This window comes from Nycticebus coucang, chromosome 1, assembly GCF_027406575.1.
Source record: "Nycticebus coucang isolate mNycCou1 chromosome 1, mNycCou1.pri, whole genome shotgun sequence".
NCBI classification, from domain to species: domain Eukaryota; kingdom Metazoa; phylum Chordata; class Mammalia; order Primates; family Lorisidae; genus Nycticebus; species Nycticebus coucang.
This window is the reverse complement of record NC_069780.1, coordinates 129,153,984-129,166,530: the sequence shown is the minus strand read 5'-3', so window position 1 is coordinate 129,166,530 and position 12,547 is coordinate 129,153,984. Positions and strand designations below refer to the sequence as shown.

Sequence of the window (12,547 nt, the reverse complement as noted above, 5' to 3'; positions counted from 1 at the left end):
GAGTTTGAGGTTGCTGTGAGCTGTGACGCCACAGCACTCTACCAAGGGCGACATAATGAGACTCTGTCTCAAAAACAAAAAAACGCTGTTAACATATTTGCACTAATGAAACAATTTAGATAGCGCCACAAACTATTAAAGCTCACTCAAGAAGAAATACCAAGAAATAGTCGCCGAATCAGTTATTTGAATGCTAGCAATTATTACGGACAGGGCGCTGAGTTCGGTCTTTAGAGATAAATACGCATTTTCCTTCTAACACATTTTTTAGTTTCCTGGATGAGAAAACCAACAAATAAAGCTTAATGCTGATCCGGTGCAGAGGAGTAGGGGAAAACTGGTTCAGGAAAAACTTCTCTGGGTACCAGCCACTCCGCTGACAGACGAAGGACTGCTTGAAAGGGTTTATCAGGACAAAAAGAGCAGCCGCACGTAAGCTCGAGAGCAACGCGCCCAGACACAGCTCTCCGCCGATAACACGCTCCGCTCCTCTCAGCTCAGAACTTGTCCTTTCTCAACTTGAGCCAGCAGCCGCCGAGATGTCAGCACGGGCCAAGCCGAGTAGTCCTGCGCCTGCGCAATAGAGCAGAGCGCGCTTAGGAGGGGGCAAGGTGGGTGCCGGAAGTATGACCCCTTGCTCCCGGGTGGGTATTCTCATCCGGGTCAGGTCGATCTTCCGGGGTTTTCAGACAGGTTTCAGTACGCCGCTTTTTCGGCGACTTTTTAGTCTTCCGCTTTTTTGCCACCGCCCCCAACCTTCCACATCCTTGCAGTCTCTGCTATTTCTTGTGTTGCTCCTCCCCTGGCAGCCGCGCCCGATCTTTGGATCGAAAGCCAGAGCTGTCGCTGGGCCTAGCCTTCTCGCGGGTCACCACTACCTCCTTTGGCTTGGGAGAAAGCTACAACCGAGCACGCCCGACTGTCGCCGCCGCTCGGTCCTTGGAGCTCTTGGGCTGGCAGTGCTGGTAGGCTCTGCTTAGCCCTTCCCCAAGGACACTTGCAAGTTTTGGGAGTTAGGGGAGGGACGTAACAGTGTAGGCCAAGTCGGGGGCGGGGCGCGGGAAACTTTCTGAAACTGTAGTGTTTTGTTTTACGTGGGAGGTCCCGGCATTATCTCTTAGATATCCCAGGCTTACGGCTGCCCCCCAGGCTGCTTTACTTTTTGAAGAATCTTAGGATCGCTTACTTTCCTCACTCGTTTTGTCTTCCCTGCATCCTGTTCCCCTGTCTCCCGCCCCCTTCCTGCGTCCTCACTCCGGGACCAAAAGAGGAAGATTGTCTTGGGACTCCTGCATGGTGTTTCAAAGGGTGGTGAAGAACTAAGGTAAATATCCGCATTAATTAACAATTTAAAAAGGCATTTGTCTTTAAGTCCTTTAATTAAATGGCGTGAAATTTCCTCCGTATTTCACTTTATGGGAAAACGCATAGGTTAAGACTATCTCATAGTGGTATTCCCTTTTCTCGTTTAGCCTTTGTAGGTAGGATCTTCGGCTCTCTAGATAAGAACACGAGTGGTTTCTGTGTCTAGCAATTTCTGGGTTGTCTAAATTCCTTGTTGTGTTTTACCTTCCAGTTCTTTGTTTAAAATAATTATTTGCCGTTAGGGTGAACAGAGAAGAAACAGAGAAATTGTAATACTCAAGCTAAATTGACAACTTGTTAACAGATGCGTAGTGTGAAAGAGATCATAACTCATCACTAAATCTGTGTTCTTATTTTTCAGGTGACATGCTAGTTTTGTAAATACCACCGTATTGTCTGATTCAGTACTACCAGGCATTTAACAAGTACTGTTTAACAGCACCGAGACTCTTAATTTGTACTGATTAGTACAGCCAGTAATAGTAACATTACTTTGTGCGACTGGCCCCAGTTGTATCTGAAAAGGTCCAGCAACAGATGAATTCCGTGTGAAAGAGGCCATTTGTCAGCAATTTAAGAAATATCCCTTTGGGACTACATTACTAGATTCTTTTTTTGACGTTTTGATGGAATTTAATTCTTAAAAAAAAAGAGGAAAGACTTGTTCAAAAACTGAAGGTGGTTTTGACAGTGGTTGAGCAGGATGTAGGAATTGGACTTTTGTATTGTGGAGAAAAGAAGTGCGTTTTGGGGTTCAGAGATACTTGGACATAGTGGACAGATAACTTGGTTTAACCAGTCCAGTTCTGGTTTTTATACTAGGTAGATTTTGCTTTTTAATAAATCCTTATGAAGGTATTGTATAACCTTAAGTATTCACTAGTTTGTTGGAGAAGTCAAATTGAGGACAGAAGTTCCAGGTTCCAAGTTACCAGCCCAAATACTGTACGTGTCACCAGGAATTATTTTATAATAATAAATTTGTCTGTTACTATCTCTTCTCATGTATAGTTATTTACAGATAAACCTGTATAATTTCCCATTGGGTCCCATTCAGTTAGGAAGCAATCCTTAAGGTTCTTTCCGTAAGGTACGAGACAATACAACTGTTTTGTTGTACAACACTTCAAAATTAACTTAATCTGTATAGTGGAGTACAGATTGAGAAACTGTTAACTTTTAAGATAAGGAAAATGGGATACTGCCAATTTCTGGATTTTATTCCTCTGTCAAAAAATTTGTCACACCTGCTACCACAGTTAATTTGGAGTAGTTTTGAATAGTTCATCTCTACTTAGAGAAGAAGCCCTTCATTCAAAATAAAAAGAAAGCAAAGATTTAAAATTTTGTGGAGGCCCACTTAACTCTGGTATAGTAATAGTTTTACTGGATTTTATTCTGTGAAACTCTGTGGTCTGTTTAAAAAAATGATTATATCGTTTATGATAGATTATTGTTTTGATTTCTGTTTTCATTAAAATCAATGTTGAAATGTATTAAGAAAGGAATTGAAATTTCTGGGCTTTTTGTTTACTTTCTTATCTCTGGATCAATGTTTCTCAACCTTTTTTATCTCACGGCACACTTGAACCTATAGTTAAACTTTTGCAACACACTTAAATTGTCTTGATTTTAAAAAGTTAAAAAAAAAAGAATATACTTATTGTGCTTTGAATTTCTTTTGAAAATAATTTAATTAATGATCTTTAAAATTTTTTGTGGTCTACCTAACATTCTCTCATGGCATATCAGTTGAAAATTACTGTTCTATATGGTTATTCAAGATGCCTATATTGATGAGCATTGAATGAATGCTATTCATTGATTAAATGTCCTAAGAATGATTCTTCTCACTTGAAGGCTGGCCTGGTTAAGAGCCCGATTTGAGGGCTGAAATTCTCCTTATAGCTCTTTGTTTTGGAGGGACTCTAAAAGATTTGATCCTTATTTGGGAATTCGGAATAGGCAAGTAGGATAAACTGGATATCTGCCCTAGAGTAAACTGCTGTGGAATCATTCTAAACTTTTAAGCCTGGGATAATTTTGTTAACTTGGTAGAGTACTTCTGAGTCACAAGACATCTTTTGACTTGTTCTTTGAATTTCACCTTGTAATGGGGTAGAAACAAGGCGAGGCCTGGGCTGTTATGTCATTTTGGGTCTTCAAATCTGAATGCACATAGTATAGGACCGTATTTTGGCTGCAGAGGCAAAATACAGGATATTATTTAGAGGTATAAATGAAAAGTATCTCTAAACTTTTAACTATGAACTGATTTAAATAAAACTGAAAATAGAACATTTTAAATTCTAGTTTTTCTGGATATACTTTTTTTTCTATTGATAACATTTATAGCATCCAACAAAATGAAATATCAAGTCAAATTTGTTACAACGAATTATATTCCGTTTCATTTTCTCATAAATCATATGGAGTAGGAATTATGTTTTATGGGTAGTTAGGTAAGGGAAGCAGAGTAAAGAAGACCAATAAAGTATGAACCTGGGCAAAGTTAGAATGAGAGTTCCTTCTAGTCTGGAATCTGGCAATTCAAGATTATTGAAGGTACTTATATTTATTTATTTATTATTAATTTTTGTTTTAGAGATGGAGAGTCTCAAGCTGTCACCCTGGGTAGAGGGCCGTGGCGCCATAGTTCAGAGCAACCTCAAACTCTTGGGCTAAAGTGATCCTCTTGCCTCAGCCTCCCCAGTAGTTGGGATTACAGGCACCCGCCCCAATACCTGGCTATTTTTTTAGTTGCAGTCTTGCTCTTGCTCAGGTTGGTCTCGAACCTGTGAACTCAGGGCAATGCATCCCCCCCCTCCCAGGCCTCCCAGAGTGCTGGGATTACAGGCGTGAGCCACTGTGCCCGGCCATAAATTTTAATCTTACATGATTAAAAAAAACAGTAATGGCTCTGCCCATGGCTCAGTGAGTAGGGCCCCGGCCACAAACACTGCACATGGCAGGTTTGAGCCTGGCTCCGGCCTGCTAAACAACAATGACAGTTGCAACCAAAAAAAAAATAGCCAGGCATTGTGGCGGACACCTATAGTCCCAGCTACTTGGGAGGCTGAAGCAAGAGAATCGCTTAAACCCAAGAGTTTGAGGTTGCTGTGAGCTGTGATGCTACAGCACTCTACCAAGTGTGACATAGTGAGATTCTGTCTCAAAAAAAAAAGTAAAGAAAAAACCAGTAAAGTTTGTTAGTGATTTATTAGTTTCTTTCCAGATCTTTTTCTCTTCTTTTGTCTCTCTTAGTTTTAGTTTTTCCAATTCTAGTCTTAATCTGCAAAGGTAACCACTTTAATTCTTTTAGCTGCCTAGGTGTTAACTTTTGCTTGTTTATAAAGCTTCTTTAGCTCGTTCCTTTGATGTATGCTTACTGAAATTGAGGATTAAGCACTTTTATACCCTCCTGTATATGTATAGTCAAAAATTATATATAAACATAAATATATAACATAATACATGTACTATATAAGTAAATACAGTAGAACCTCTGTAAGTTGACCACTCAAGGGACTGTAACAAACTGGTCAGCAGGCTGGGTACGGTGACTCATGCCTGTAATCCTAGCACTTGGGAGGCTGAGGTGGGTGGATTGCCAGAGCTCATGAGTTTGAGACCAGCCTGAGCCAGGGCAAGACTCCGTCTCCCCGCCTCTAAAAAAACAGCTGAGTGTTGTGGCAGGCACCTGTAGTCCCAGCTACTTGGAGGCTGAGGCAAGCGGATCACTTAAGCCCAAGAGTTTGAGGTTTTTGTGAGCTATGATGCTACAGCACTCTACCGAGGTGACCAAGTGAGACTTCTGTCTCAAAAAAATAAAAATAAAAAACTGGTCAACATACAGAGGCGGTCAGCATAAGGAACTGGGCCTCCTGTACTGATGTGGTGCATGTCTGGTCTATGAAAATTAGGTCAATTTGAGGAGGTGGTCTACTGTATAATAAATAATAAATTCTATATAATAAATATGACATTTTTGTGAAGTCAGTATATTCAATGTTTATGTTATTGTAAAACTAGGTAGCTAACTATGATTGTATTTCCTTTGTTATGTTACCTTTTGAGTTTTTTCCAAGTGGTTTAGTAATTTATTTTTAATTAACTGCTTTTCTGTGTATCTATAATGATTTCTGCTCTTTTAGCAGAATTTCTCTCTATGGTCAGAGACATCAGGTAATCTACTAGTTAATTCTTTTCCCTTGGCTATCTTGAAGCCCTCCATCCTACTATTCTAATTTGAGCTGTTAGCTTCTCCTCATCATTGTCGTGGAGAATTTACTTTGTTACTGCCTTTCAGTGGATCTTTTCCTACCTTCCTCCCTTCTTCCTCCTCTCACTTCTTCTCTCTCTTCTTTTCTCTCTCCTTTCCTCCTACTTCTCCCACCCCACCCCCCCCCCCCCCGCCCCCATTGCCTAGTCTAGAATGCAGTGGCAGCTGCAGTCTCCAAGTCCTGGGCTCAAGTGATCCTCTTGCCTCAGCCTCCCAGTAGCAGGAACTACTGGTATGTGCCACCAGGCCTGGCTGATTTTTCAATTTTTTTTTTTTTTTTTTGTAGAGACAGAGTCTCACTGTACCGCCCTCGGGTAGAGTGCCCTGGTGTCACACGGCTCACAGCAAGCTCTAACTCTTGGGCTTACGCGATTCTTTTGCCTCAGCCTCCTGAGCAGCTGGGACTACAGGTGCCCGCCACAACGCCTGGCTATGATTTTTCTATTTTTTATAGAGATAGGGTCTTGCTGTGTTGCTCAGGCTGACTTCCAACTGCTGGCCTTAAGTGGTCCATCTACCTCAGTCTCCATAAGTTCTAGGATTATGGGCACGAGCCACTGCACCTTGCTAGATCTCCCTTTTTCTAGATCTCCTCTTTTCTTCTCTTCCCTCCCCTCCCCCCATCCCTTCCTCTCCTCTGCCCTCCCTCTCCCCTCCTCTTTTCTTTTCTTTTTTTAGAAACAGGGCCTCCCTCTTGCTCAGGCTGGTCTCTAACTCCTGAGCTCAAGAAATCTACCTCCCTTTGCCTTCCAGAGTGCTAGGATTACAGGCATGAGCCACGCACCCAGCCTAGGTTTACTTCTTTTTTTTTAGAGACAGAGTCTTACTTTATTGCCCTCGGTAGAGTCTATGGTGTCACAGCTCACATCAACCTCCAACTTTTGGGCTTAGGTGATTCTCTTGCCTCAGCCTCTCAAGTAGCTGGGACTATTAGGTACCCCCCACAACGCCTGGCTATTTTTTGTTGCAGTTTGGCTGGGCCTGGGTTTGACCTGCCATCCTCGGTATATGGGGTCGGTGACCTACTCACTGAGGCACAGGTGCTGCCCCCCCAGGTTTACTTTTGTTTTAAAATATCCTACATGTCTAAAAATGGTTTTATTCCACCTGGCATTGATAGTATAGCTAGGTATAGAATTATAGCTTGAGTGCATTTTCCTCAGAGCTTTGAAGGCATTGGTCCATGTCTTGTGCTATTAAGAAGTCCAATGCTGGGCGGCGCCTGTGGCTCAAGGAGTAGGGCGCCGGTCCCATATGCCGGAGGTGGCGGGTTCAAACCCAGCCCCGGCCAAAAAAAAAAAAGAAGTCCAATGCTATGTTGATTTCTAGCCCTTTATAACATTTCCCCTCTCTGGAATATCTTGGAAACTTTTTCCTGATATTCTGAAATTTTGCCATCATAGGCCTAGATATGTATCTTTTTTTACTGTGCTAGTAACTGATTAGATCCTTTCTGTCTGGGGATTTGTATCTTTTAGTTCTGGACATTTTCTTATTTTATGTATTTAGTAATGTCCTCTGTATTTTCTTGTTCTTTCTGAACTTTCTATTATAATGTTGGATGTTGGATCATATAGTTTGATTGTCTTGTGGCTCTCTTTCTTGCCTCTACTAACTTTTCCTTTCTGTTCTTTCTATTATAATTTTATTCAGTGTTACCTTTCTCCTGGTTAGTTCTATGTTCAATTTTAGATTTTCCAAGAGCCTTTTCTTTTTAAATGGCATATTTTTGTCTTATATATGCAGTGTCTTTTCATTACTCAGAAATTTTTTGTGCATAGGTATTCTTTTACTTCTAGGCCTTGTTTCTGTTTATTCCTAGATTTTTTTTTTTTTCCTTTTGGTGATCCATGGATGTCATTTTAATTAAATTAATTCATTTTTTGGAGATCCAGTCATGCTCTGTTGCTCAGGGTGGAATACAGTGGCGTGATCATAGCTCATTGTAGCTTGGAACTCTTGGGCTTAGGTGATTCACCTGTCTCAGCCTCCCAAGTAGCTAGCACTGGAGGTACACACTACCATGCCCAGAGAATTTTTGTAGAGATGAGGTCTCTATATTTTGCCCAGGCTGGTCTTGAACTCTTAGCTTCCAGCTGTCCTCCCCCCTCAGACTCCCAATAGGCGTGAGCCATCACCCCCAGATGGCTATCTATTTCAAGTGAGAAGTACTATAAGTCTGATTGAAAGCTTGGAAGGGGCCTGACAACCAGTAGGCTTCATTGTGGGTTGATCAGGTAGCTAGCTTGACTTTGTCTCTGTGGGCTCCCAACTGTTGCTAGTTAAGGATTCTCTTGTTACTATAACACTGTATGTAGTAACTCTCATTCTTTTAGGTATAGATATTCTTGTTACCGTATTATATAGTTTTATCTCTCATATTTTCCATATAAGAATTTTCTAATTGCTTGTTTTAAGAAAGGAATTTGCATTGCCTAGCAATTTATAAAATTCGAATAGTCTCCTCAAAGTCTACGTAATCTATATACAAGATTTGTAATAAAAGAGGGCTTCGTTCCACAGGATGGAAGAAAAACTGCACAAAAACTGCAGGTCTATTTTTACTTTGTGGACTTTACATAATACTTGTTTTCAGTTTTTTGTCATTCCTTACTCTTTGTAAGACTGTAGCCTCTCTGTATCAGTCATCACAAAGAATAAATATCTAGTCTCCTGCCTAGATAGATATTCTGATTGCTTTTTATATAGTTTTTTTCACATTTGTTGTGGAACAGAGCCCTCTTTTATTAGAAATCTTTTATGTAAGTTATGTAGGCTTTAAGGAGAATCTCAGAATTTTATAAATTGTTAGGCAAAAGATTCCTTCTCTTGTTTAATTAGATTTGAGAGATCCAAATCCTAGCAATCAGGTTGTCATGTGATGGCTTATGATCCAGGGGTATCCAACCTTTTTTCTTCTCTGTCACACATTAGAAGCAGAAAAGTTGTATTGGGCCACAAATTAAATACAGAAACACTAATGACAGCTGATAAGCCAAAAAAAGAAAAAGGTCTGCCTGATTTTTGTGATATGTGACACCACAGATAAAGAAAATAGTCCTCAGATAATCTATGTGCAGCCTGCAGGTTGGACACTTCTGGCCCTTTATACACTCCTGTATAAATTGGATTGAGAATAAATGTAAGAATGAAATGTGGGATTTCATTAAATCTCTCTTGAATGGTTTCTATCAGAGTATGTGGTAGTAACTTGATTTCTTGAAGATTTGTTTATGTGGTATTAGGGTAAATTCATCAAAGAATTAGGAATGTGAGCCAGGTGCAGTGGCTCATGTCAGTAATTCTAGCACTCTGGGAGGCCGAGCTGAGGAGTTAAAGACCAGCTTGAGCAAGAGTGAGACACAGTCTCTGCTAAAAATAGAAAAAATTAGCTGGAAGTTGTGGCATGGGCCTATAGTTCAGCTACTTGAGTGACTGAAGCAAGAGGATCACTTGAATACAGGAGTTTGAGATTTCTGTGAGTTATGCTAATGCCAAGACACTCTAGCCTGGGCCAACAGAGTAAACCTCTGTCTACAAGAAAAAAAAAAGGAATATGCATAAATCTGGCCATTTGAATAATGTGGTTAATGTAGATTTAGAATTCGCTGTTAAATTAAGTTTTTGTTGTTATCTACAGTGGAATTTAGGCGAGCTCTTTGAATTTTAAAAAATAACTTTACAAATGAAATTTGTAACAATTTGTAATTGTTTTAAATTGTGTACAAGAGTTATGGAAGAGTTAAGAATCTTTAAGCTATAATAATTGAGTATTATCTTTTAAAATTATCCTAGGTAGAAGAATACATGTTCACTTTCAGTGAACACGAGCATGTTCCCAAACTCAATATTGGGTCGCCCACCCTTCTCTCCAAACCATCAACAACATAATAACTTCTTCACCTTGTCACCAGCTCTTTATTCACACCAGCAGCTTATAGATGCACAGTTCAACTTTCAGAATGCAGAGTAAGTATAGTGATACAATATTTTGGCCCATATCATTGGTAAATTTAGTTATCTATTTAACATAAACCTTACCTGTATGAAGCATTTGAAGGTAGAGAAAATGTCCTCACTTCTTGTGTTCTTTTGACTGGTGAAATACTAAGTTTTTCAGAAATTAGTGTTTATTTTTAAGGACTATTGTATATATTAATAGTGTATATTACCACTGTTCTTTCTTTATTTTTGATAGTTTGTCTAGAGCTGTGTCATTACAGCAGCTGACATATGGAAATGTCAGTCCAATACAGACCTCAACTTCTCCATTATTTCGAGGAAGGAAGTAAGTACTTTTCAATTATTATTTTTTCTTTTCTTTTCAATTATTTTAAAAGAAAATCTTGCATTTCTGAGAATTGTATACAGTATCTCGTATTAAAATTGTATAGACACTATGTCCTAAATTTTGTTTTCTGGTACCTATGGGATCAAATCAGTCACAGTTTTGAAATTTTTGTGTTTTAAAAATTATGTTTTATTGATTTGTTCTTGACATTATTATAAGTTTCAGATGGAATTAAGCTGTATTTCTTGAGAAAACTACTTTTTAATGAGATTTTTAACTAAATCAGAGGGCCTTCTGTATTCATTTGCTAAGATTGCTGTAACAAAGTACCAAAGACTAGGTTTAAGGAACAGAAATTTATTTTCTCACAATTTTGGGGGCTAGAATTCCAAGATAAGGTGTCAATAGGGTGGAAGTCTTTGGAGGCTCTCTTGTTGGCTTGTAAATGGCTGTCTTCTCTCTGTCCTCACATGGTTGTTCTTCTATCGGTTTTCTTTTCTTTTTCTTTTTTCCGAGACTGAGTCTTACTTTGTCACCTTTGATAGAGTGCTGTCGCATCATAGCTCACAGCAACCTCAAACTCTTAGGCTCAAGTGATCTTCTTGCTCCAAGAAGCTCCAAGCTGGACTATAGGCACCCACCACAACACTTGGCTATTTTTAGAGACAGGGTCTCATTCTTGCTCCGGCTGGTCTCGAACCCATGAGCTCAGGCAGTCCACCTGCCTCTGCTTCCCAGAATGCTAAGAATCTAGGCGTGAGCCTCTGTTTTCTGTGTCCAAATCTCTTCTTCTAAGGATACCTAAGGATACCTGTCGTATTGGATTAGGGCTCATCCTAAATGTCTCATTTTAACCTAATTACCTTTTAAAAGGCACTTCCTTCAAATACAGTCACATTCTAAGGTACTGGGGCTTAGGACTTTTAACATTTGAATTTCTGGGGATTTCAGTTCACGTCATAACATTTCCTTTCAAGTAAATTTACTATATAATTTTCTTTTGATTTATCTGAAGGTAGAGTTCCATGATAAATATTAATATTATCATTATTTGAGACAGAGTCTCATTATGTCACCTTCGTGGCGTCACAGCTCACAGCAACCTCCAATCACTTAAGTGATTCTCTTGCCTCAGCCTCCCAAGTAGTTGGGACTACAGGCGCCTGCCACAATTTTTTTTTGGTGCAGTTATCATTGTTGTTTACCTGGCCCGGGCTGGGTTCGAACCCATCAGCCTTGGTATAGGTGGCCAGTGCCCTACCCACTGAGCTACGGGTGCTACTGATAAATATTATTATAATGAAAATTTCTGTGTAACATGAAGCTTTCTATAGTCAAGTCAGGAGCCAATTAATATTAACCTATTTAATTAAAAGAAAATCATTTATTACAAAATAATTATAATAGCACTTGAGAGGTAGTTGTTAAAATAACATTGGGCAATGTTTGGAAGGTACTGTGTTTACTTAAAAACCAATATAGAGGCTGGCACTTGTGGATCAGTGAGTAGGGCACTGGGCCCATATTCTGAGAGTGGTGGGTTCGAACCCATCCCTGGCAAAAATGCAACAATATCAACAACAACAAAAAATAGCCGGGCGTTGTGGTGGGTGCCTGTAGTCCCAGCTACTTGGGAAGCTGAGGCAAGAGAATCGCTAAGCCCAAGAGCTGGAGGTTGCTGAGAGCTGTGACAAAGTGTGACTCCGTCTTAAAAAAAAACAAAAACAAAAAGAGGGTGGCGCCTGTGGCTCAATGGAGTAGGGCTCCAGCCCCATATGCCAGAGGTGGTGGGTTCAAACCCAGCCCTGGCTAAAAACTGCAAAAAACCCAAAAAGCCTATATAGAAATTCCACGAATTTTCTGTTGAAATAAGATATCAGTGAACAAGGTGCTTTAAAATAAAGACAAAAATAACACTAGCTAATAATTATTAATCACCGTGTATTGGGCATTGTTGTAAGAACTGTAACAATTAAAATTGATATTCTCACAAGGTATTCAACATGTATATCTCTAAATTATTTTTATATTTAAGAATATTAAACATAAGCATTTAGCACTGTGCACCTTTACTCATGAGTAGGAGTTTCGGTTCCTTTGTGGATCTGTTAAGGAGAGAGGAAAGAGGAATTAGCATAATCTCAAAGGAATATTTATGATAATGAAAACCTTCAGGTTGCAATGACCCATGGAAATTTAGGGCTTAAAAGGAATGAAGCCATTTTCTAGGGCATAAATGAACAATTTAATGTATCAATGATGTAAGTCTTTTTTCCCCAAACAAATATTTAGTTTTTAATTATTTTTTCCTTGACTATATATATTTTGAAAATTTTGAAACCTCCAGAAAAATTAAAGAATAATACAATGAACAACTGTTTGCCTTTTGCTGAGATTCATCAATTAAAGGTCAGCTACGTTTGATTCTCTTTGCTTCTTTTTCTTTCTTTCTTTCTTTTTTTTTTTTAGAGACAGAGTCTCACTTAGTCACCCTCGGTAGTGCCATGGCGTCACACAGCTCACAGCAACCTCCAGCTCTTGGGCTTAGGCGATTTTCTTGCCTTAGCCTCCCAAGTAGCTAAGACCACAGGCGCCCGACACAACGCCTG

The 12,547-nt window shown here is 39.6% G+C and overlaps 1 protein-coding gene across 2 annotated transcripts in view; it reads left to right on the top strand.

The window, feature by feature from the left end:
* Positions 1-635: 635 nt before the first annotated feature.
* Positions 636-12,547, top strand: part of TENT2 (terminal nucleotidyltransferase 2) — an 85,935-nt gene continuing 74,023 nt past the window's right edge. For both annotated transcript variants that reach the window (XM_053587685.1, XM_053587676.1), the window contains exons 1-4: positions 636-965; positions 1,269-1,324; positions 9,443-9,616; positions 9,846-9,935. In XM_053587685.1, coding sequence (XP_053443660.1) covers positions 9,480-9,616; positions 9,846-9,935 — 227 coding nt within the window. In that variant the 5' untranslated portion in view covers positions 636-965; positions 1,269-1,324; positions 9,443-9,479. The remainder of the gene's footprint in view (positions 966-1,268; positions 1,325-9,442; positions 9,617-9,845; positions 9,936-12,547) is intronic.